Source organism: Tursiops truncatus, chromosome 9 (genome assembly GCF_011762595.2).
Source record: "Tursiops truncatus isolate mTurTru1 chromosome 9, mTurTru1.mat.Y, whole genome shotgun sequence".
NCBI lineage: Eukaryota > Metazoa > Chordata > Mammalia > Artiodactyla > Delphinidae > Tursiops > Tursiops truncatus.
Genome location: NC_047042.1, coordinates 48,526,983 through 48,552,693, shown reverse-complemented (window position 1 = coordinate 48,552,693; position 25,711 = coordinate 48,526,983). Strand labels below are relative to the sequence as shown.

Below are 25,711 nucleotides of genomic sequence, written 5' to 3'. Positions count from 1 at the left end.
AACTAACAAGGTTATTTGTTTGCTATATTTTCATTCCATTGGTTTATATTTCAATCCGTTATTTACAAGGAACTTATAATAACACTTTTTGTATGTTTCTCTGTTAATACCAGATCAAATACTCCAGCGATTTAGGGGATTAATGGGTAGTCCTCAGAATGACCTCAAACTAACTTAAATGGCATAAATCGTATGGGGGAGGGCTTTGGAGTTGGAGATAAGGGTTGGAACCTCAAGTTTTTACACTGTGTCAAATAAACAGGGAAAAGGAGGAGCATTGGATATTTAAGATTATTTACTGACTGAACTGACCTCTCCCCACAAACCTACTAGCAGGTATTTAGAGTCAAATACTTAGTTTAATCATATTAATGAAGATTATAAGGAAGCTTTAAAACCTCAAGGCTAGTGTGCAGTGCTAGAATTGTTCAGAGAGCATTCAAGAGAAATTGACTATCACAGGAAGTTAAAACAAACAGTTCACTTAGTAGGTTAAGAGCTGAGGGAAGGGTTGGCTAACATTAACTTGACGTGAGTCTAGCAATTCAGGTGTATAAATTTTCTACCTTTTCAGCAGGCAAAAGATGCCAGTGATCAATATTGAGGACCTGACAGAAAAGGACAAATTGAAGATGGAAGTTGACCAGCTCAAGAAAGAAGTGACACTGGAAAGAATGCTGGTAAACTGCTGCTCTGTTTTGAATTTTATTTTTAAACTAGAGATAACTGTAGCACTACCAGGTTAAAAACCATTGAAGGGGAGCAGAATTTGCCACCCCAAAATATGCCTTTTTGGCATATGGATTCTTTTAGGCTGATTATTTTTGAAAAATAGCAGACGCAGGGGAAGCTCTGAAAACCAACTAGAAGTTACCCTTTCCTAAGAGACAGTTACATTTATAAGGGAAATCTCCATTAGTAAGGGTGTCTCCTTCTCTGTGTCAGGAGGAGAAGCATGACTCTAGAAACTCTTATCATGGAGAACACAAGGATTAGATCTGCTTAACAGCCTTACCCTTGTTTGCTGTTGTTAAAAAACAAAATTCAACTGAGTAAATTTGAAGATATAATTGGCTTTATTAAATAATTCATGAATTGGGCAGCATCCCATCTAGCAAGTAGAAAGGCTCACCAAGGAGCTGTACAAAATGGAAGGTTTTTATAGGCACAAAGGGGTGGGACAAGGAAGTCATAAACAAAAGAAAGAATTATTTCAGGCAGGAGCAACTTCCTTTGTGGGAAGAGCAGGGGTCTATCATGCAGATTACCTCACTAGTGCTGATCAGGAAGTTACAGATTGACAGGTTTAAATTCCACTCCTGGGAAAGGCTGAAACTGCAGTTAAGTTAGGTATTAAGTTTTGGTTTGTTGATGTGGAGCTTTGTCCATTTAGGGACTGTTCTTTGTTTTTGCTTTGTTTTGTTTTTTTAATACTGTGCTTTTCCTTTTTTTTCCGAATAAAAAACGTGTATTTGGGGTGTTAAGAATTACAGTTCAGGAGACAGATTTGGGTAAAACGGAAAAAGTGTTCCAGGGAAGAGAAGGAGTCAGGGGCTTACAAAGGCAAAGCCAAGAGGTTGTACTCTGACATAAGGGAGGAAATATTTGTCCTTAAGGGATAGGCTGTCATGAATTATTTTAGGGTAAGGTTCTGGTAATTATCTTAAGCCCGTAACTGGCTCCCCACACCCCTGTCATCTACACCTACCATCTTCTTTGGTCTTTCACTGCAGTGGGATTTAAGATGGTGGCTTGGACTATTTCAGGGAGCTACTCAGTTTTCCTGAGTCTCTCCCTTGTATACAGGAGGTGTACATGTTATTAAACTTCTGTTTGTTTTTCTCGTGTTAATCTGTCTTTCTTATTACAGGGTTATCTCAGTCAAGAACCTAGAAGTGTAGAGGGAAAATTATTTTTCCTCTCCCACATCATTCACTGGAGAAACTCAATATAGTTGAAAACAAGTTGTTCAGATAAAATTCATCAGAAATTAAGAAAATTAATAATCATAATTATCTTTTGATTTAGAGTTAAAATCAACAGTTTGACAAACTATTTTCCATAAGCCAAATCCAGCAGTTAGCCTGTTTTTCTATGGCCACTAAGCTAAAAATGTTTTAAAATTTTTATAGAGTTGCTTTATTTGTATTTATTTTTTAATTTTTATTTTTACATCCTTATTGGAGTATAATTGCTTTACAATGGTGTGTAAGTCTCTGCTTTATAACGAAGTGAATCAGTTATACATATACATATGTTCCCATATCTCTTCCCTCTTGCATCTCCCTCCCTCCCACCCTCCCTATCCCACCCCTCCAGGCGGTCACAAAGCACCAAGCTGATCTCCCTGTGCTATGCGGCTGCTTCCCACTAGCTATCTACCTTACCTTTGGTAGTTTATATATGTCCATGCCTCTCTCTCACTTTGTCACAGCTTACCCTTCCCCCTCCCCATATCCTCAAGTCTATTCTCTAGTAGGTCTGTGTCTTTATTCCTGTCTTACCTCTAGGTTCTTCATGACATTTTTTTTTCTTAAATTCCATATATATGTGTTAGCATACAGTATTTGTCTTTCTCTTCTGACTTACTTCACTCTGTATGACAGACTCTAGGTCTATCCACCTCATTACAAATAGCTCAATTTCGTTTCTTTTTATGGCTGAGTAATATTCCATTGTATATATGTGCCACATCTTTATCCATTCATCCGATGATGGACACTGTCTTGATTACTGTAGCTTTGTAGTATAGTCTGAAGTCAAGGAGCCTGATTCCTCCAGCTCCATTTTTCTTTCTCAAGATTGCTTTGGCTATTCAGGGTCTTTTGTGATTCCATAAAAATTGTGAAATTTTTGTCCTACTTCTGTGAAAAATGCCATTGGTAGTTTAATAGGGATTGCACTGAATCTGTAGAATGCTTTGGGTAGTGTAGTCATTTTCACAATGTTGATTCTTCCAGTCCAAGAACATGGTATATCTCTTCATCTGTCTGTATTATCTCTAATTTCTTTCATCAGTGTCTTATAATTTTCTGCATACAGGTCTTTTGTTTCCTTAGGTAGGTTTGTTCCTAGGTATTTTATTCTTTTGGTTGCAGTGGTAAATGGGAGTGTTTCCTTAATTTCCCTTTCAGATTTTTCATCATTAGTGTATAGGAATGCAAGAGATTTCTGTGCATTAATTTTGTATCCTGCTACTTTACCAAATTCATTGATTAGCTCTAGTAGTTTTCTGGTAGTGTCTTTACGATTCTCTATGTATAGTATCATGTCATCTGCAAACAGTGACAGCTTTACTTCTTTTCCAATTTGGATTCCTTTTATTTTTTTTCCTCTCTGATTGCTGTGGCTAAAAGTTCCAAAACTATGTTGAATAAGAGTGGTGAGAGTGGGCAACCTTGTCTTGTTCCTGATCTTAGTGGAAATGATTTCAGTTTTTCACCACTGAGAACGATGTTGGCTGTGGATTTGTCATATATGGCCTTTATGATGTTGAGGTAAGTTCCCTGTATGCCTACATTCTGGAGGGTTTTTTATCATAAATGGGTGTGTAATTTTGTCGAAAGCTTTTTCAGCATCTATTGAGATGATCATATGGTTTTTCTCCTTCAATTTGTAAATATGGTGTATCACACTGATTGATTGGCGTATATTGAAGAATCCTTGCATTCCTGGGATAAACCCCACTTGATCATGCTGTATGATCCTTTTAATATGCTGTTAGATTCTGTTTACTAGTATTTTATTGAGGATTTTTGCATCTATGTTCATCAGTGATATTGGCCTGTAGTTTTCTTTTCTTGTGACATATTTGTTTGGTTTTTGTATCAGGTTGATGGTGGCCTCATAGAATGAGTTTGGGCGTGTTCCTCCCTCTGCTATATTTTGGAAGAGTTTGAGAAGGATAGGTGTTAGCTCTTCTCTAAATGTTTGATAGAATTTGCCTGTGAAGCCATCTGGTCCTGGGCTTTTGTTTGTTAGAAGATTTTTAATCACAGTTTCAATTTCAGTGCTTGTGATTGGTCTGGTTATATTTTCTGTTGCTTCCTGGTTCAGTCCCGGAAGGTTGTGCTTTTCTAAGAATTTGTCCATTTCTTCCAGGTTGTCCATTTTATTGGCATATAGTTGCTTGTAGTAATCTCTCATGATCCTTTGCGTTTCTGCAGTGTCACTTGTTACTTTTCCCTTTTCATTTCTAATTCTGTTGATTTGAGTCTTCTCCCTTTTTTTCTTGATGAGTCTGGCTAATGGTTTATGAATTTTGTTTATCTTCTCAAAGAACCACCTTTTAGTTTTATTGATCTTTACTATCATTCCTTCATTTCTTTTTCATTTATTTGTGATCTGATCTTTATGATTTCATTCATTCTGCTAACTTTGAGGTTTTTTGTTCTTCTTTCTCTAATTGCTTTAGGTATAAGGTTAGATTGTTTATTTGAGATGTTTCTTGAGGTAGGCTTGTATTGCTATAACTTCCCTCTTAGAACTGCCTTTGCTGCATCCCATAGGTTTTGGGTCGTGTTTTCATTGTCATTTGTTTCTAGGTATTTTTTGATTTCCTCTTTGATTTCTTCAGTGATCTCTTGGTTATTAAGTAGTGTATTGTTTAGCCTCCATGTGTTTGTATTTTTTACAGATTTTTTCCTGTAATTGATATCTAGTCTCATAGCGTTGTGGTCAGAAAAGATACTTGATACAATTTCAATTTTCTTAAATTTACCAAGGCTTGGTTTGTGACCCAAGACATGATCTATCCTGGAGAATGTTCCATGAGCACTTGAGATGAAAGTGTATTCTGTTGGTTTTGGATGGAATGTCCTATAAATATCAATTAAGTCCATCTTGTTTAATGTATCATTTAAAGCTTGTGTTTCCTTATTTATTTTCATTTTGGATGATCTGTCCATTGGTGAAAGTGGAGTGTTAAAGTCCCCTCCCATGATTATGTTACTGTCGATTTCCCCTTTTATGGCTGTTAGCATTTGCCTTATGTATTGAGGTGCTCCTATGTTGTGTGCATAAATATTTACAATTGTTATATCTTCTTCTTGGATTGATCTCTTGATCATTATGTAATGTCCTTCTTTGTCTCTTGTAATAGTCTTTATTTTAAAGTCTATTTTGTCTGATATAAGAATTGCTACTTCAGCTTTCTTTTGATTTACATTTGCATGGAATATCTTTTTCCATCCCCTCACTTTCAGTCTGTATGTGTCCCTAGGTCTGAAGTGGGTCTCTTGTAGACAGCATATATACCGGTCTTGTTTTTGTATCCATTCAGCCAGTCTGTGTCTTTTGGTTGGAGCATTTAATCCATTTACATTTATGGTAATATTGATATGTATCTTCCTATTACCATTTTCTTAATTTTGGGGTTTTGTTTTTGTAAGTCTTTTCCTTCTCTTGTGTGTCTTGGCTAGAGAAGTTCCTTTAGCATTTGTTGTAAAGCTGGTTGGGTGGTGCTGAATTCCTTTAGGTTTTGCTTGTCTGTAGAGGTTTTAATTTCTCTGTTGAATCTGAATGAGGTCTTTCCTGGGTAGAATAATCTGGTTTGTAGGTTTTTCCCTTTCATCACTTTAAATATGTCCTGCCACTCTCTTCTGGCTTGCAGAGTTTCTGCTGAAAGATCAGCTGTTAACCTTATGGGGATTCTCTTGTATGTTATTTGTTGCTTTTCCCTTGCTGCTTTTAATATTTTTTATTTGTGTTTAATTTTTGATACTTTGATTAATACGTGTCTTGGAGTGTTTCTCCTTGGATTTATCCTGTATGGGACTCTCTGTGCTTCCTGGACTTGATTGACTATTTCCTTTCCCATGTTAGGGAAGTTTTCAACTATAATCTCTTCAAATATTTTCTCAGTCCCTTTCTTTTTCTCTTCTTCTTCTGAGACCCCTATTATTCAATTGTTGGTGCATTTAATGTTGTCCAAAAGGTCTCTGAGACTGTCCTCAATTCTTTTCATTCTTTTTTCTTTATTCTGCTGTGTGTTAGTTATTTCCACTATTTTATCTTGCAGGTCAGTTATTCGTTCTTCTTCTTCAGTTATTCTGCTATTGATTCCTTTTAGAGAATTTTTAATCTCATTTATTGTGTTGTTCATCATTGTTTGTTTTCTCTTTAGTTCTTCTAGGTCCTTGTTAAATGTTTCTTGTATTTTCTCCATACTATTTCCAAGATTTTGGATCATCTTTACTATCATTACTCTGAATTCTTTTTCAGGTATACTGCCTATTTCCTCTTCATTTGTTTGGTCTGCTAGGTTTTTACTTTGCTTCTTTATCTGCTGCGTATTTCTCTGTGTTCTCATTTTGCTTAACTTACTGTGTTTGGGGTCTCCTTTTCACAGGCTGCAAGTTCATAGTTCCCATTGTTTTTGTGTCTGCCCCCAGTGGGTAAGGTTGGTTCAGTGGGTTGTGTAGGTTTCCTGGTGAAAGGGACTGGTGCCTGTGTTCTGGTGAATGAGGCTGGATTTTGTCTTTCTGGTGGGCAGGATCGTGTCCAGTGCTGAGTTTGAGGGTGTCTGTGAGCTTACTATGATTTTAGGCAGCCTCTCTGCTAATGCGTGGGGATGTGTTCCTGTCTTGCTAGTTGCTTGTCATGGGGTGTCCAGCAGTGGAGCTTTTGGTCGTTGAGTGGAGCTGAGTCTTAGCGTTGAGACAGAGATCTCTGGGAGAGCTCTCACGGTTGATATTATGTGGGGCCAGGAGGTCTCTGGTTTTCCACTGTCCTGAACTTGGCTCTCCCACCTCAAAGCCTCAGGCCTGACACTCCGCCAGAGCACTAAGACCCTGTCAGCCACACGGCTCAGGGTGAAAAGGGAAAAAAACAAAAGAAAGCAAATAAATAAAGTTATTAAAATTTTAAAATTTTTAAATATTATTAAAATAAAAAAGTAATTTAAAAAAAGAAGAGAGCAACCAAACCAATAAACAAATCCACCAATGATAACAAGTGCTAAAAACTATACTAAGGTAAACATAAAAATCAGAATCTAGTCAGTCACATACAGCAAACCCCAAGTCTACAGTTCCTCCCAAAGTCCACCTCCTCAATTTTGGGATGATTCGTTGTCTATTCAGGTATTGCACAGATGCAGGGTACATCAAGTTGATTGTGGAGATTTAATCCGCTGCTCCTGAGGCTGCTGGGAGAGATTTCCCTTTCTCTTTGTTCGCACAGCTCCTGGGGTTCAGCTTTGGATTTCACCTGCCTCTGTGTATAGGTTGCCTGAGGGCGTCTGTTCTTCACTCAGACAGGACGGGGTTAAAGGAGCAGCTGATTCGGGGTCTCTGGCTCACTCAGGCTGGGGGGAGGGAGGGGTACAGAATGCGGGCCAAGCCTTTGGTGGCAGAGTCCGGCATGATGTTGCACCAGCCTGAGGCCCGCCGTGCGTTCTCCCGGGGAAGTTGTCCCTGGATCCCGGGACCCTGGCAGTGGTGGCTGCACAGGCTCCCGGGAGGGGAGGTGTGGAGAGTGACCTGTGCTCGCACACAGGCTTCTTGGTGGCAGCAGCAGCAGCCTTAACATCTCATGCCCGTCTCTGGGGTCCGCACTGATAGCTGTGGCTCGCGCCCATCTCTGAGGCTCGTTTAGGCGGTGCTCTGAATCCCCTCTCCTCACGCACCTCAAAATGGTCTCTTGCCTCCTAGGCAGCTCCAGACATTTTCCCAGACTTCCTCCTGGCTAGCCGTAGTGCACTAGCCCCATTCAGGCTGTGTTCATGCAGCCAACCCCAGTCCTCTCCCTGGGGTCTGACCTCCGAAGCCCGAGCCTCAGCTCCCAGCCCCCGCCCACCCCAGTGGGTGAGCAGACAAGCCTCTCAGGCTGGTGAGTGCTGGTCGGCAGTGATTCTCTATATGGGAATCTCCCTGCTTTGCCCTCCACACCTCCGTTGCTGTGCTCTCCTTCGCGGCTCTGAAGCTTTCCCCCTCCGCCACCCGCAGTCTCTGCCCACGAAGGGGCTTCCTAGTGTGTGGAAACCTTTCCTCCTTTCGGCTCCCTCCCACTGGTGCAGGCCCTGTTCCTATCCTTTTGTCTCTGTTTATTCTTTTTTCTTTTGCCCTACCCAGGTACATGGGGAGTTTCTTGCCTTTTGGGAAGCCTGAGGTCTTCTGCCAGCGTTCAGTAGGTGTTCTGTAGGAGTTGTTCCACATGTAGATGTATTTCTGATGTGTTTGTGGGGAGGAAGGTGATCTACACGTCTTACTCCTCCGCCATCTTGAAGCGTCCTCCTATAGAGTTGTTTTAAATAAAAGGGAAAGAAAAATAAAATGAAGAATATGAGACATCATATTTTAGCTTAGCAATAAAGTAAAGCAATGTGTATAGGCATTTTGTTTTTACTTTTCTAAATTGATAAGCTTCTCTTTATTTGATATTGTTCAAATACTTTTAGCCAAGACATCCCCTCCAGCACTGTCATGGCCAGTAATGAATGAATACATTCTATTCCTTCTTTGCAAATAAAAATGAGTTCAGGCACAAGAACTCACTGGTTTCTCCTAAAAACATTTGTCAGATCTTAGAAATGGTTACCAAAAGTCCTCTGCCAGTAGAAGGAGGAGAAATGGCAAAGGAATAAAAGTTTCCACCAAACAGTGACTGAAGCTTAGAAAATGTAGATATGTATTTTAGATTTCTTTGTTTTGGGAACATCAGTAGAACAAAAACTCCTTCACAAGTGAGAAGAGTATATTTCATATTTCTTAAAAAAAAGAAAAAAACAAAAACCTCATCAGGCCAAAGCAAAAAAAGAAGCTTGTATTATCTTCATACTTTGCTCAAAACTCTTACTCCCAGTAAAAATTGGAATTTTGACTTCTTTTATGTTTATAGTTGTCTCAAACTTCCCTGTTGCCCTTTCCATACAGGCAAAACATGTAATTTTTAAAAGATAAAATTAAATCTGTAAACAGCACAGAAGCTTGGAACGCACACCAAAAAAGTTTAAATCCTTATGTTTATAATTGGGGGAAAATAAACTTTTGAGGTAAAGGAGGGTTATCTTTTTCTTCTTTATTTGAAACATCCAAAAGCTGTTTTGTTATTTATATACTCAGGATTGTTTTGTAGGCAGTTTGGTTGTCGTCATGTTTCCTATTCACTTGTGGCAAGTTCACCTGGGAATTTTTGTTTTGGATAAATATCGCATCCATCCCCATTTGTCAGGTTTTGGGGTTCCTTTGCCCTATTACTCAGTGTGTCATTGCTCTTGGAAGTCAATTTAATCTAGTATCAGACTGCCAAAACTACACATACATGCTCACACACAGAACTTTCCAAGCCTGAATCCAGAGCTCTGACACAGGATAGCATAGTGTCATCACGGTACGTGTAAGTGGGTATCCTCTGGAACCATATTCCTGGTTCAGATTGGGGCTCTACAACTTACTTCCTTTGTAATACTCACTTAAATGAGCTAACTCATCTGTGCCAGTTTCTTCTTCTATAAAATGGGAATAGTAACAATATGTAATTATTATTACTTTAAAAATTATTATTTATATCTATGAACCAGACCGATTCATAATGTGCCTCAACCTACTTTGCTGTTAAGGCAGCATTATTGTCAGAGTAAGACAACTCTTTGCATCAGTTTCTACAGCTGAAAGATTTACAATGACTATAAGCAAATATAATAGGCAAAAACTAAAAGCAATCTTTATAGTAATAGCTACCATTTGATTGACTATCTCTGTATGCCAGGTACTTAATGCAATCTGTGTTGCTTCTCATATTTCATAGATGAAGTAACTATACCTTAGATAAACTATTTTAACTAAGGACACACAGCTGGTAAGTGGGCAGAGTCAAAATCAAACCTGGGATGGCCTGAATCCAATGCCCGTGCTCTTTGTACCATGCCATGTAATCCTGTATTAAACTATATATACTTATAATAAGGCTCCGTGAAGTAGTTTTGAAGCACATCCACCCACACAGGATTTTAGGTAGTGTGTTCCTCAGGATCCTCAGATCCTAGCCAGGCACTGTCAAAACTAACCCCTCACTGAGTCCTGTTCCTGACAACTGGTTGGGGCCCAAAGAGCTGGTGTTTGGAAGACAGGGGAAGAAGTGAATCTAAATCTCAAGTTTGAATTTTGAGGGGAAAAAAGTGAATCTAAAGTATTGCATATTTCAAACGTGTGCATAAACTCCAAGTATCGTCCTGTGAAGGAGCCACCTGAACGATGTCCTGCCCCCGATTAGAAATGATCTGTTCTAATATGTAGATAATGAGTTTGCAGAGTCTAAGTAATCTTAAGTCTTCTGTCTAATGTTGCTTAGAACTTTCATGCAAAAATGGTGTGAAGATTTTATTAAAACAAAACAATAAATTCCTTAGGTAACTTACAGAATGGTCACTTCATGGACTGCCAAAAATGAAGCAGTTTTGTGTTAATGTCATGAAGAATAAATTAAGTGAAAACAAAACAAGTTGACCATTAAAAGAAATGAATAATTTGGTCCCATGTGTGTATATGCATGTGTATACACACACACACACACACGCACACATACTCATACTTACACGTGTATAGAACTTTGCCTCTCTCTAAACAGTATGTTACATGGTACATTAACAGGCTCTGGCTGAGTCCATTAAAATACTAAAGCCTGATTTTTCACAGGGTCATTACTGTAATGGAGCAGATGACTAAGGAGCAAGCTCATAAGCAAAACGAATGATCTAGTTTAGCCAGTATTTATTTACTGAGCACCAACTAAATGCAGGCTCTGTTCTAGATGCCTGGGATACATGTGAACAAATCAGCCAAAGGTCCCTTTGGAGCTCACCTTCAAGTTTACAATCATGATCAATCATTGTAGACCAGCTTAAAATAAAATTACATGTGTATACTTCTGAGAATCCAGGAGTGGTGATAAACCTGGAATTTAACAATTATTCATTCCCTTCCACCTTCACAGGTCATATTTTTGGAATGAAGTCAACGATTTAATCAATGCTCACTCTGGTAACGTTCTTGACTTGTGCTGTCAGCTGTGTTCTGATCCCTGGACCCTGTCTCCTCTAAAGAAGCTGGAGGCAGCGTGCGCTGAGAGCCCTTAGCTGGAGTATGGCGGCTGGTTAGCCTTTGCCCAGAGATATCCACAAGGACAGGGCAGGGAGCAGCTATTTCTTCTTCTCTCGTAGAAAGTACAAATGCATTGGCAGAAAGCAGAATCACATTAAAAAGATAGAACACACACAAAAATTATTATTATAAATGCATTCTTGGATTCTGCAGTATTCTCTATTAAGCCAAATGAGTCATCTCTTTCTTTTTTTCCTTTAAGGTGTCCAAATGTTGTGAAGAAGTAAGGGATTATGTTGAAGAAAGATCTGGGGAGGATCCATTAGTAAAGGGTATCCCAGAGGACAAAAATCCCTTCAAGGAGCTCAAAGGAGGCTGTGTGATTTCATAAAAAAAAATTTTTTTAATTCCATGGAATATCTTGAGCTTTAATGACATACTGTTTGGTCATATGTAATAATACTATTAAGCATGTACATGAATTTTAAAATTATAAATATGAGCATTTAATAAAATTTGGACTGTGATAATGCATAAGTCTACGCTTTTCTTAAAGTACTTAGCACAGGGTTTAACACATAATTGACAACAAATATTGACTGACCCATTTCTTTAACAATAATATGTTTTATAAATGAGTCTATATTATTCCGGATGCCAGCATATAGTTTATGTTTTATGTTTCTCCATTACCCTTTCAGCACTCTTAATTTCATGGTTAGACTTGTATTTTCCCCAACCTTTCACTTACTTAGAGAATTAAGAAATCTATTCTTTTGATTCACGGAAAACCTATCTTGGCAGAATGTATGCTGTGAAGAGTTTTGTTGTTGATGTTCTGTTTTTTGTTTCCCTCTTTCAACCCCCAGTCAGCAGCAGTGGTTGTAACATAACCTCTTTCTGCATTCTTACCAATTCTGCTTGTCACCAGTGACATGACTTTTTCCCAGAATGCCAGTTGGATTAAGGGTTCAGTCTGTGGTCATGGAGCATGGTGGATTTAAGCAGCACTCAAATAAAGGTCATGAGAAGCCAGAAAGGTCTGGCTCTGGCACTTTACTGCCTGCCTGACTTTGGATAAATTACTTAATCTCAGTTTCTTCTACTGTAGGATAGGGATAATAATGATCCAACCCCCTTTTTCATGGTGGTTAAATATTATACTAGGGTAACTACAGCACTTAGCATATTGTCTGACATGTAGTAAGACCCAATAAGTGTTAACTAGTATTATTACTGGGAACAGAACTAGACAAAATACTTAGAATCCTTTAAGATGCATGCTATTCCATCCCCTCCCCACGAAGACTCACCAGTATAGTCCTTTTTTTCTGCAGCAGTGATAGAATAGAATTTTTTCTGCAGATGATAGAATAATAGCCATCACCTGCATCACCTTCCTAATCAGTTTCCTCCCGGCATCTTAACTCTGTTTTCATAAGCCAAATTTCACTACCTTTGTGCTAATGACTAAGAGATAACTTGCTTACGCTTCTGTAACAAATGACAAGTGTAAACTACCCCAACTCGGAAACTATTTTTGTTGTTAGTGTCTCTTTGTTGCTGTCCCACATTTACAGTGCTGTTTTTGGATACATTAGTAATCAGAATACTCACAAACGCTAATTGATTGTCATCCTTTTAAAAACAAGGTAAGGGCTTCCCTGGTGGCTCGGTGGTTGAGAGTCTGCCTGCCGATGCGGGGGACACGGGTTCGTGCCCCGGTCCGGGAAGATCCCACATGCCGCGGAGCAGCTGGGCCCGAGAGCCATGGCCGCTGAGCCTGTGCGTCCGGAGCCTGTGCTCTGCAACGGGAGAGGCCACAACAGTGAGAGGCCCCGCGTACCGCAAAAAAAAAAAAAAAAACAAAAAACAAGATAAAGGTTATCTATGATTGGGCCTGGAAGGGAATCTAAAGGTCGTCTCAGGTTTGGCTCCTAGCACAGTGCCCTCCTACTCTGAGTAAATGTTCAGCAAAGATCTGTTGACACTTGTCCAACCCCTTCATCTTGGAGTGGAGAAAATCGAGGATCAGAGAAATGAATTGGCAAATTTCTCAGGGCCAAATTCTGGATCTCTGGATGAATCGCTAGCAACACACTCCAACACATATCAAACTGTTACTGAGTCTAAGCGCATACTGCTTGCCGCACGACAGGCCAATAATCAAGAGATGAATGCTTCGGGAAACAACTCTATTCAGAAAGCAATAAACAACTCTATTCAGAAAGCCAGCAAACTAAAAAAGATGATGGGCTTGTGTCCCAAAGAACCATCTTGCCTGAGTTAGAATTCTGGCTTCTTTTATACTAAAAGGGGAGGGAGTAAAGTCAAACCTTTCCTGGTTCCCATCAGCCTCTGGAGGGGATGTATTCATTTCTTCTTCCCTGCCATCGTTCATAGGTGGGCCTGGTCAGAATGTTTCCTGTGAGCTAAACAAAGGTATTTTAGCTAAATGCATATTACCTAGGAGGCAGGGTTCCCAAATATGGGCCATTATGTATAATTTAAGCTTATAGGCAATATCCCTTTAGTGATTAACTTGTAATAGAATACAAAAGATTCTTCCCTATTACAAAACATGCTTTGTGTATTAAGGAATTCCAAGATAAACTACAGGAGTCTCGTCTTTTTTCCTCAGGAGAAGCTTTTTTCCCCTGTGTAAAATTACAAAAACCCTCTCCACCCTTACCCCCAGCACTCCCTATCTCCCTTTCCCACTCTAATTTTCCTCCATAATACCCACCACCTTCTAGCATCCTATATGTTTTATCTATTTGTTTGTTTAATTGTTGTCTGTCTCTAGGAGCTTTTTCCATGTGCCATTTAATGTTTATTAAGTGTTCAATATATCTTTTTTTTTCTGATTAAAAAAATATGAAGTCTTGGCTTTGGCATTTAGTAACAGGTATAGTCCTAACAACATCTCTACCTTTCATCTAACAACTGGAAATAGATTTGGGAGCCAGAAGATGCTACATTAAAACCCTGACTCATCCACTTTATAGCTGAGACCTTCAGATAAGTAATTTCAACACTTGAACTTTGTAAAATGGATTAAGGTGGATCCTTATGTGACTATATAAAATCATTTAGATAGGAGATAAACATATAGAAAAAAAGTAATAAATGTCTTCTATTATTATAAAACCTTTAGACTTCCTGTAGTCAACAGACTTAACTATTAAATAATCCCTGACGTGCCACCTCATTTTCTCACCTGGATTTAGTCATACTGAGCTCTCCACCCGAAATGTCCCTCCACTCCATCTCATTTCAGCCTTTTGAAATCCTACCCTTCTTCTGAGGCTGACTAAAAACTATCTCAGTCTCTCATTCCATTCCCAGCATATATCTCTTAAGTCATTTAACATTACTTTGCTTTCTCTTACTCTAATTTATATGGTTGTCTTAGTATCAATGCTATACTGTAAATTTCCCAAGTCAGAAACTGTTCATCTTTGAAACTGCCATATCAACTAATAAATTGTCTCTACAATTTAATTAACTTAATAAGTGTTCAATTAAAAGCAGGCAAGGGAGGTATTTTTTATATTGGATAACTCAGAATTCTTATTGGCTTAACTAATGATTAAATCAACCATAGGGTAAAATTCCTGTTGCTTAAAAATACAGATTGTCAGCAGAAATTTGAATAAGATCAAAATTATAGGAAAGATGGTCCAGGAAGAAGGTAATAAAATCAGAATGTCCCTCAGCCTACACAGCTACAACTGGCAGTCAGTGACTGTGGGTTTTTTTCAGAAGTTGTTATTCCAGGGCCACCAGTGTACATATAGGTGAGTTTAAACTTTAGCAAGAAAAAAAAAAAAAAACGCTCACTGTTATTTTAATTTGGATTGATTTGATTTTTGCCCAATTTCAAAACAAGGCTAATTTGAAACTTCCTAAATTCTTAAAAGAATGTATTGCCACAAGGAAGACAGTAAACTGAGTAATGAAAAAGACCAATTATATGCAGTAGAAATTAAACTCTTATATGGACAGAATTGGTAAATCATTTTGATACGATGAATTGTAAGTAATTGTTAATGAAAATTGGAGCATCAGACCTGGTCATCTTGTGATTTCCTATTATTTTTATCTGGAAAAGGAATCTTATAATAAATTGAATGAATATCAAATGAACCGAGTGCATCAAATGTGGGTTAAATATTTCCCTTAAAGAAACAATCATTTTCATGGCCTAAACAGTCACCATTTACTTTATAAATTTTAGAAGAGCAGAATTTGGGAGGTAACCTAGTTTTATTTATACTACAGAACAGAGGCAGAAGGGATCTATGTCTTGAAAAACTCACAAGATAAAACCAGAACCCTGCTTTTTTGAGCTCATGTTATATTAAATCAACTCCAATAAAATTAACCTCAACATTTGCTTATAGACTTTTCTTTACATGGATTTTTAACAGCATACTTAATACATTAGAAAAATAGTCAAAGAGCTTTCCCTTTCTTTACATGCCAAGGTAAATATGTCATAGTCTTTGCTCTTTTATACTTTAAAAGTGAAAATAACCACATGGCTGATTTTTTTTTTTTAATTTAGCAGATTCTTTAAAACATTTGTCAAGAGACAGTGGGCTAATAAAGGTTCATTTCTGATTACATCTGTCATCTTCACTGCAGAATGGTTTCTACACATGCCATTTTGTAAAGTAACTTCATTAGAGGTAATATGTACAATATAAGTAAAAAGTTAACACAATTGGATACAACTAATAATGGATTTTAACATTTGTTTATCCAAAATATTTTGCTGATGAAATATGTCTTCGAGAATACACGAGAAATTGCTTACCATGGTTGCCCCGTAGGAGGTGAAGTAGTGCTTAGGAGTAGGGAGCTATGTACTCTTGTATTTTGTTTTTTTGTTTTTTAAAGAAAAAAGTACCCATCATTTTACCATTTAAAACCAAACAACAGCAAAATGTTTTTCAGTGCCATGTGATCATGAGATGTCAGCATTTCCCAACTCAGTTTAATCAATTTACTTAATATGATATTATTAGCATGTGAATTATTTGATAAGAATAAATTTTTTAAATTATTAAATTTTAATTTAAAATTTAATTAAATTTTAAAATTTAAAATTAAAATAAATTTTTAAAATTAAATTTTAATTTAAAATTTAAAATTTTTTAAATTATACTAATATGTATTTCATTTCTAATTTAAGTCTCATAATACTGTGGAAGAAGTTAAAGAACCATTTAAAGAACCATTATGGATTTATAAATATCACTGCATGCAACTAGATGATTTCACAGGGAAGAAATTTCAAGGCCAAAATAACTCTATTCTTATGATTTGGAACGGACAAACATTAATTTACTTAACCAACTTATTTAATTTGGGTGCTGAACTTATTTAATTCAGGCCACATTAACTTACTTTCACTGACTTATTTAAGCTAGTTTTAACCAACCTTTTAAATTTAAGCAATGGGGAAATTAAAAAAAAAAAAAATCAGTTCTGGAAACAGATGTGAGCTTTTTGTGTTGGCTCACTGCTTGCTAACAGGGAAAGCTCCTGCAGCTGATCCAAGTTTTTTGAGCCTGGGAGATCCTGGAATGTGTGGTATTTCAAATACAGAAAATGAAGCTCCTAAATATTTTTCTTTGTGAAAGTGATGTGTCAGATGTAGATACATAAATATAATTAGAAATGAAATTCACCTTAGCTAATTCACCCCTCCCCTACCCCATGACATATCTCACAAACCAGAAAACCAAAATCCAGGAAGAAATAAGTGACTTTTCTAGTGATGGCCAGTGGCAGAGCAGGGACTGCAACCCATCAAGGGGCTCATTGTTCTTTTCATTCTAATATATTTATTGAGGATAAGTGGGTGGAGCCTGGTGAGGAATTATGAGCAAACAAAAACCTCTGCTTACAAAACGGAATGGCTATGGTGTCTAAGGCCAAATACCCTGAAATATTCAGTTACTGCCTCTACTCAACTTGAATTTGACTCCATAGGCAGGAGGTAATCTCTGGGGAGAAAGGAATATGTATCTGACTGCTTGGGATACTTTATTTTTTCTTCCTACATGCTTTATTTTTCTTCTAGACTTTTGAGCATCATTAACAACGTTTTAGATAGTCAAAGGGAAACCTTGTATTGCATGCAAACGTTTGTCACATCAGACATTGTTCCTGGCTTCACAAAGTAGCAGCTAGATGCATGTTGCTTTCCAGAAAGTGGAGTAACCAATACTAAGCGAATCCACTGCAAACATCCAGGAAGATGCTTGAGCCAGGAATTCAAAACCCTCGGTGTCAAGTGTCACCCAAACCTTGACAGATGGGGAATGGAGAAATACTTTCTGGTAAGAACTTCAAGATTTCTGCTTCTGTCTTTTCTAGGATCATCCGCTTATACTTCGAACATTACAAAACATTCCCCTGCAGAAAGAATAAAACTCTATTGTTGAGGATGACAATTTATTAATGTCAGAAAATGGCTGTGCGAGTTATAAACAATATTCACATCCCGATGCCTTTTTTATTCCAAAATTTGTTAATCCGCTTCAGGCATTTAACAGACTGGGTGTGTATACATCAACAGATGCGATGGGCGTTTCTGTGATTACAGCTCAGTTTCATTTTCCTCTTGGGCCTTTTCTTAAGCGTCCACATTTCCCACAGTAAACATGTATGTAGCTGGAGGAAAGTTACATGCTGTATATTTTTGAAACTCTTGGAGAAGTGAAGGGCCGTTATTTCCTGCCGGCTAGTGTCCTCCTTTTCTTGCTTCACAAACAAAACCCGGATGTGACTTGGGGGGAAAAAAATGGAACAAAAGTAAAACTTTTGTTGTTTCTGCAGGAAAGTGGGCTCGCTCAACTCCAACCCTTTGGCCCCAGCCCAGGCCGGTCTCCCGCGGGCGTGGCAGGGTCGGGAGCCGGGGCGGGCCCGGCCAGCATCCCCGCGGGAGACCGCACAGCGCAGCGCGCAGCCTCTCTGCGTCCTTGGGCCCCCTCGCAAATTCAACCCTCCCCGGGCTCCCGGGGACAGGCCTCCTGGGGTTGTGGAGATCTGAGAAAAAGAGCAGGGGTTTTAAGATCCTGGGACGCTAGGCAGGGCTGGCGTGAGGGGAAGTCGTCGGGGCGGTGGGGGAGGCTGTCACCTCCTGCGCTGGCCGGGTGCGCAGGCAACGTAGTTAGTTCGGGACGCGCCCTGGTTTGCGGCACGTCCAGCCGCCCCACTTCCACAGCTGTCCCTGCGCCCAGTCTGGGGCGAAAATGCCGGCCCTTCACATCGAAGATTTGCCAGAAAAGGAAAAGCTGAAGATGGAAGTTGAGCAACTTCGCAAAGAAGTCAAGTTGCAGAGACAACAGGTAAGTTGGATGTCCCAGAATATTTCCTTCTCTGAAATGAACCAAAGTCAGCTTTTCCTAGTTTGTTGCAGTAAAACAGTTTTTGGCTCGGGGGGGTGGGGGGCGGGGGTTGGGGTTTTGTTTTGGGTTTTTGTTTTTGTTTTTTTTTTTCCTTTTTTCTGCAGCTTCTTTTGAAGAAGGGCTTTGGTGGTGCTTGGGAACTGCCAGCTGATGTGGGGAAATCACAGGAGGTAAAGGAGAGAGCAAGGATCTCATGAGTAATTTTAAAGCCAAATATTTGAGAATGAGGGGAACAGACAAGAAATTCTGCCTGCTGTTAGTTGGTTTTAAAAACTACTCAAGCTGTAGGGAAAAGGCAGATGGCTACTTAGTTCCTTGATCTTTTTCATAATGGGAAAGAACAGTATTTAAAGGGTTTTTTAAAAAAATCACAATGTAAGTCTTGAATTACCTAGTTTTGAGTTTCATCAGGGCTCTCTAGGAAGTGTGTGATGAACAGTCCACTGGGGCTTGGGAGCAAAACATTACAGTATCTATCTTTATTTATTTGTAAATCTCATCCCTTTATAATTTCCACTTTATGTTTTGTAAGTATGTGCAATGAACTCATACCTATACAGTAGTATCTGTATTTATTTATGAACAAATAATTATACTGCATACAAAAGTTCTTTTTTGTGATCATGATTAGAAATTTTAGAGACCACTGAAGTGGATTACAAATTCTGTTAGAACATATGTCCCAGTGTTCAGAAGTCTCCACTGAAATTTGTTGGAGACTTTGTAATTTTTACTTTAAGTTTTTACTGGGAATACAGGCCTTCGTTTCTTCCCTTTTTCCTCAATCAGGCAACCTGTAGTCCAGGAATAGGTTTTTGGATAGATAATTTTTTAAGGGAAAAATAGTCCTTTCTCCCCAACAAGAAACATAGTCCCTTCTCCCCAGCAAGAAAAATTTAAACTGATTTTATTTCTCTATGGTCTAATACTAGAAAAAGGTAAGGAAAAAATGGAAAGGAAGTAGGTATGGTTAATACGTTCACTTACCTTCCTGCTCTAGTTATGGTAAATCTGTTCATAACAAGAGTCTTGTTACTCAGAAGGCACATTTTGAGTGATGTTTGGAATGTGCAGGCTTTTTTGTGTTTTACTCTTTATACATTTCTTTTCTCAAATTTAATCTGTAACTTCCAAATCCCTAGTCTTCCAGGATTTTGAAGTTCACAGTCCTTTTTGTACATGTTGAAAGTTTCTGTGGCTTATTAATACTGCTGTGTTTAAAGGCAAAACCAAAGTTCCAGGACCCAGTGCATAGGATTGTTTCTTGAAACTTTAAGGGATCCATTTTGTGGATGGCAAAGCCCACAGCTGGGCATCTGTTGATCACTTAGATTTTTTTCACGCATTGAACCTCAGAGGTTACAAATTAAACAGAGTTGCATATATTGAAGTTGAAATATCTTAATATTTGGTATCACTATGCAGAACTTATAGGGAAAAAAAGAGACAAGTGTCTTCCAGTTATCAAGCTTCAAATTAGAAATTGGGCAGGGGCCTGGATGCAGCTGACTGTGTGGAAGTTAAAGGTATCCTTCATTAGCCTTTCCTCCCTGCCAGCTCCCTCCACTCCTTAGGACACACCCTGCTGGATTGGCTTTTCAGTTCCAGAAACCCCAAGTCTGTGCCAGAGGGAGAGAAAGCTTCAGGGATAACCTTAGAGGGTAGAGGGAGAGGCATCTACGTCCTAATAATAAGATTCCAGCATTTTATTATGCACTTTGAATTATAGAGTCTTAGTGCTAGAAAAACATTATGGCTCTTAGAGATCATTCAACCCACTCACTTTTAAGGATTAAAAAACCTGAATCCTGAGGAGGCTAACCAGCCTTTTATTTAAGACCCCAGAAATAATGATAGAGCTGTTATGAAAACACTAAAACACATATCTTCTTGATGCCCAGTCCACTATTCTGTCAATAAATTGTTCACTTCTGAGCCGTGTACTCTGCTCAGGCCAAGGATACAAAATACACAGTCTGAATTCTGGCTCTAGCTAGTTGTTGTTCAAACATATCCTCTTGACTGTGGAAGGAAATGCATCAGAGAAGTCATTATTCACTTCCGGAGGTTACACATCTTTTTGGAAACCTAATGAAGAAGCCTCTCTAAGAACAGATACAATTTGGGGAAACATGAGTCTTATCCACAAATTTCTCTGTGGCCACAGAGCCCAGCTTATGGACACTTACATCATCACCTCTGAGAATTCACTTAAAATGCCCGCACAATGAATGTCAGCAGTGATTGACAGCAAATGTTACCTGAGAGAACGAACGGTACTTGTAAAGATTTGTAAAGATTTTATTTTGCCACATTTTAACTGTATCACCTAGGCCTCCACCCTGACGTGCCAAGAATCTTTGAGGTGTGGGAGTAAAACACTAAATTTTTTATTAAAAAAAATTTTTAATTGTGGTATAATAGACATGAAACATTATGTTAATTTTAGACATATAACATAGTGATTTGATATGTGTATATATTGCAAAATGATATATTTTTGGCTAGTTTAGAATCTCATCTTTTAATAATTTCTAGTTTATATTTTATGATTATACATGATGTATTAACACAGTAGTAACTGCACTTAGTTATAAGTAAATAATTATTTACATTTTGGGATACATATGCAAACATTTTTTAGTGATCAACATTAAAACGGTTTGAAGATTTCTAATCTAGATTACAAAATCAATGGGAACATTTGCCTAGTTTTAAGAGGACTCCACTGGAATTTTCTGGAACTTCTCTAATTTTTACTTCTAATTTCTTACTACTAATGCAGGCCTTCATGAAGACAGTAATCCTTTTTTTTTTTTCTTTCTTGTTTATTCCCCTCCCTTTTTTAAAAATCAGTCTTACAAACTGTCTCTTTTGAATGGAGTTTTTGAAGACACTATTCAATCCTTCCTCCATTCAGAAAAAGTTTAAACTACTTATATAAACACAAGCCTCAGATAAGCCTACTAAGCCTCCGATAAGTCTTTTCTTATGATCAATTCTGAGCAGAAACATGGGGTGGGGATGGGGGTGACTTTTGGACAACATTAGCCTCTCCGGAGTCAGACTTTCTTCAATGCTTCTATCATTTTATGAAATTGCAGAACCTGGCACATACCCAGTAAGTGAGACTTTTTGCAGGTCACACCCCCAAACATTTGGGGAGTATCTACTATTGCATCTGTTCATTAGCGTGCAAAATTGAAAGTGGAGTATGTTTCAGTTCCTAAAATATGGTGGACACGTCATAATTGTATTTCAGCAGAGGAAGGAAATCATGAGGCATAGTGAATAGAAAATGCTGGTGGTTAATTTTTTTCTTTTAGCAGCTTTATTGGAGTATAATTGCTTTACAACGGTGTGTTAGTTTCTGCTGTATACCAAAGTGAATCAGCTATACATATACATATATCCCCATATCTCCTCCCTCTTGTGTCTTCCTCCCACCCTCCCTATCCCACCCTTCTAGGTGGTCACAAAGCACCGAGCTGATCTCCCTGTGCTATGAGGCTGCTTCCCACTAGCTATCTATTTTACATTTGGTAGTGTATATATGTCCATGCCACTCTCTCACTTGGTCCCAGTTTACCCTTCCCCCTCCCCGTGTCCTCAAGTCCATTTGGAGGTAATTTTTTTAATACAGTGACTTTCAAACTTTTTTGACCCTGACCATAGTAAGAAATATATTTTACTTAGACTGTATCATTCATATATATTATATAGGCTCTGTGCTGTACTCTAATATTTTTATTCTATTCTATTTCATTTAAAAACTTCTGGTTGTACCCAATTATATTAATTTCACTGAAGGGTGGTGACAAAGTTTGAACAATCCTGACCTGATTCATTCTTTCTTTCCTTTCTTTTTCTCCTTAAGGTGTCTAAATGTTCTGAAGAAATAAAGAACTATATTGAAGAACGTTCTGGAGAAGATCCTCTGGTGAAAGGAATTCCAGAAGACAAGAATCCTTTTAAAGAAAAAGGCAGCTGCATTATTTCATAAATAACTCTGGGGAGAAACTTCCTCCTCAGTGGAAGAAGTAGTTTGTTGTAGTTTTCTGAAATAAAACCGACATGCCTTTTAAAGAAGGAACAACAAAATTTAAAGGAGACTTTCTTAAGTGCTCACAGAGATATGGTTTTGTCTGAAAGCTATGTGCTTCTCATCTTGCGCACTACACACCCCTTTTAAGAGGACAGAGAGTATCAAATGTACGATTATGGGAATAAGGACATCACTTGTGCATGACTCACCTCTTTCAGTATATTGCTTGATGCCTCAAATAAAGTTTTATCTCTGGAAAATGAGTGTGGGTGATTTAAGAAGGCTGTTGTTTTGGGGGATTTTTTGTTTGTTTGTTTGTTTTGCATTACCTTTTATACTTCTCCCATAACCTTTTGGGTGTTTGGGACCTGTATCTAAAGATTAGGTGGTTTGATAAATCAGGTCTCAGATCCAGCTCTCTCTGCTTCAAATCTCAGGAGGTTTACAGCACTGAGTTCTGACTCCTGGAATGTTTTCATCTAACATTAACTATTAGGGAACTGAGTGAGCAGAGTTCCTAAAGTTGATGGAGTCAGATTATTTGAGTCAGGAACCAGGCCAAGCCACGTCTACACTAGCACTTCCCGGTTTATGTCATACAGATTTTGTTCAGAGTGTTTCTACGATAGTGGCCTGGAGAAAGGGAGTGGGCTGGGAATCAGGAGGACCCCCTGGGGGCCAGCGCTGGTCTGTCCTCCCGCAGGGAGCCGCATCTCCAACGTGATTGCCAGGCCTTGGCGTGGCGACCCTCCAGTTCTGTGGCATTGGGCACTGGCACAGATGCTTAGCTCTGCGCCTGTGCCTACCAGCCTCTTCCAGCAGGCCCGGGCCAAGCTCGCCTCCTTTCTTTCTCCAAAGGGACAAATTAACCTTTTGCCACTTTCTAAAATTAGCTTGCCTTATTTCTCTTTGCTTCGTTGGAATTCTTCATGTATTCTGACCACTCATCCTTTGCAGGTGAAAGGTGTTGTGAATACTTTCTCCCGATTCACAGCTTAACTTTTCACCATGGGATCCTAGCTACAGAAGTTTTAGCCTGAGGATGCAGCACGCCAAAGTATATGGCCTGGCCCCAAAGATATCTCGGAAAAGCTGTGGACCAAGATTGTAAGGGTTCTGCTGGGTATGTAGGTGTGGGACGTATGGTCAGGCCACTCAAGATGGCTGTTCCCTTGCTCTGTGTACATCCGCTGCCAGACCAGGGCCTGCTTCACCTACATCCTATGCAGGGTACTGACTGACCTTCCTATGCCCTTGCCCCAGGCCCCAGCTGGTGATTGTTATCAGCAAAGGGGTTGTGAGGGGCGTGCACCTCTACTGGTTTCCCTGGTAACTAATGAGCCGGCCTGACGTCAATTCCCCTATAACTGGTAACCTCTCCCAGCACACCCTCCACCGGCCCCTCCCCACACGCCCTTCCCCGGAGCGAAGACTGCCGTCGCGTCGCGTCCTGCCTGCAGTCCGCAGTATCCGGTGAGGTGTCACTCCAGGACCGTGCTTCAGACATGTAAGCTCCCCCGTTCTTTAAACCATTGATGTCTCTGTTGCTGGGAAAAAACAAACAAAAAAACCAACAACAAAGTATATGGCCTGCTCAAGTCTTTCATGAAGGCACCGGCAGCACGACCTCAAAGAAAAGGACCTTTCTTCCTTTCTTTGAGCATTTTTCCCCTCTCGCTCTGTTTTTTTGGATGCAGATTGCGCCAGGTTAAAGTGAAAAGAAAGACGAGCAAAACCGTGACAGGTTAGCTCCAGCTGAAATGGGTTTAGTTACTAACTTGCCCTGCAATTTTCAGTGTGGCATGGAAGCCCAGGTTTCTCCTCAAGGAGGCCTTTTCTCCTGCTTATATGCATAGGTGTACCTTATTAAACCAGAGAGGTGCCCGTGACCTCTAGTAGCTTCCTAAAGTATATCAGCATCCTGCTTCCGAAATTACCTTCCTTCCCCTCTCAGAGAAGGAACAAGATACCCCAGGCCTTTGAAAGAGCAGGTTATAGCAAACCAAGAGCTGGAACGATTTCCTTCAGTTTCCTGCGTTTTTTCCAAGTGTTGACGTCAATTGGGATTACTGGGAGCGCAGGGATAATTTTATCCCAAAGCATGATCAACTCCATGGTAGAGTTTAAAAAAGTAAAGATATTTTTTCCAACAACCATAGTACAATTAGTATTGGGGATGTATTGCTACTATTAGTTATTTAACATTTAAGGTGGCATGGGATTAGTACCTTGGTGCTTGAAAAGTTTTACTTTAATGAGCTGTTTCATTTCTTTCAAGTCATAAGGTTTTCTTCGGTTGTATAGGGAAGCAAACATCTGGTATTCTGGTTATTGGGAAGGTAGGTCAAATCATTTGTTTCCTTCAGGGAGGGCCAAGTCAGCACCTGTATCCCCTCACTTCTTGAGAGTTGTGGATTACAAGGCTGATCCTGAATTTCTATGAGTCACATTCACCTATTCAGTCATGTATGCCTCCAAGTCCTAACGTTTGCTTTTCATGTACTTTCAACTGTATGACAAATTAGTCAGCCCACTTCAGTTTTTTTCCTTAATAAATATCCAATCTCACAGATGTTTCTACTAAATCTAATTATGTTTTTTTCTCACTGTTTCATCATAGTAAATCAGCAAACCTGTAGAATTGTAATAAAATCCTCTTGATTTTAGAGTGTTCAGCTGCTAAAAATGTATTAGCTTACATTAGGAAGAAAATGAAAAAATATGGTAACCGTGTATTTGGATATATTGTAAAAGTAACCTTCAAGTAAGTGGGAATTTGTTAAGTAGAATTTAAATCATGGGTTTAACTTCTTCCCACATATCTAGTTCTGTAATCATTCAGTATCTGATTAAATCGTTACTGTGCTTTGTGCTTTGAGACTTAGATTCTATGAACTCATTAGCAAAATTGGTTTTTCTGTTTCTAGGCAGAATTAACAATATGAAGCTTACCCATACTTGGTATTTCAAGACAATTTGTTTTGTATATTGGTTGCAAACTGGTATCTCATTATTTCTAAATTTGCACTTCCTTGATTTCCTGTGATTTTTGCAGTCAGATTTTCATGTACCTGTTGACCATCTTCACCTATTTCACTCTCTCAACACCCCACCTCTAGCAACCACCAGTTTCCTGTATCAATGAGTTTGCTTTTCTTTTCTTTTCCTTTTTTTTTAGATTCCACATATACGTGAGATCATAT

The 25,711-nt window shown here is 38.8% G+C and overlaps 2 protein-coding genes across 2 annotated transcripts; both read left to right on the top strand.

Annotated features, from left to right (window-relative positions):
- The first annotated feature begins 209 nt into the window (after positions 1-209).
- On the top strand, positions 210-11,559 carry GNGT1 (G protein subunit gamma transducin 1). The gene is made up of 2 exons (XM_073809705.1): positions 210-680; positions 11,302-11,559. Exons 1-2 carry the CDS (start codon positions 585-587, stop codon positions 11,428-11,430), a joined length of 225 nt encoding a protein of 74 aa, XP_073665806.1. The 5' UTR covers positions 210-584; the 3' UTR covers positions 11,431-11,559.
- A 6,405-nt stretch (positions 11,560-17,964) lies between these two features.
- Positions 17,965-22,768, top strand: GNG11 (G protein subunit gamma 11). Its single transcript, XM_004330862.4, has 2 exons — positions 17,965-18,403; positions 22,341-22,768. Exons 1-2 carry the CDS (start codon positions 18,308-18,310, stop codon positions 22,464-22,466), a joined length of 222 nt encoding a protein of 73 aa, XP_004330910.1. The 5' UTR covers positions 17,965-18,307; the 3' UTR covers positions 22,467-22,768.
- The last annotated feature ends 2,943 nt before the right edge of the window (positions 22,769-25,711 follow it).

Bases quoted from the DNA above. Each gene is read 5' to 3' on its own strand.
- GNG11 (XM_004330862.4), top strand. From the start codon at position 18,308: ATGCCGGCCCTTCACATCGAAGATTTGCCAGAAAAGGAAAAGCTGAAG. The intron at 18,404-22,340 runs GTAAGTTGGATG...TTTCTCCTTAAG, and splicing joins TCAAGTTGCAGAGACAACAG to GTGTCTAAATGTTCTGAAGA.
- GNGT1 (XM_073809705.1), top strand. From the start codon at position 585: ATGCCAGTGATCAATATTGAGGACCTGACAGAAAAGGACAAATTGAAG. The intron at 681-11,301 runs GTAAACTGCTGC...TTTTCCTTTAAG, and splicing joins TGACACTGGAAAGAATGCTG to GTGTCCAAATGTTGTGAAGA.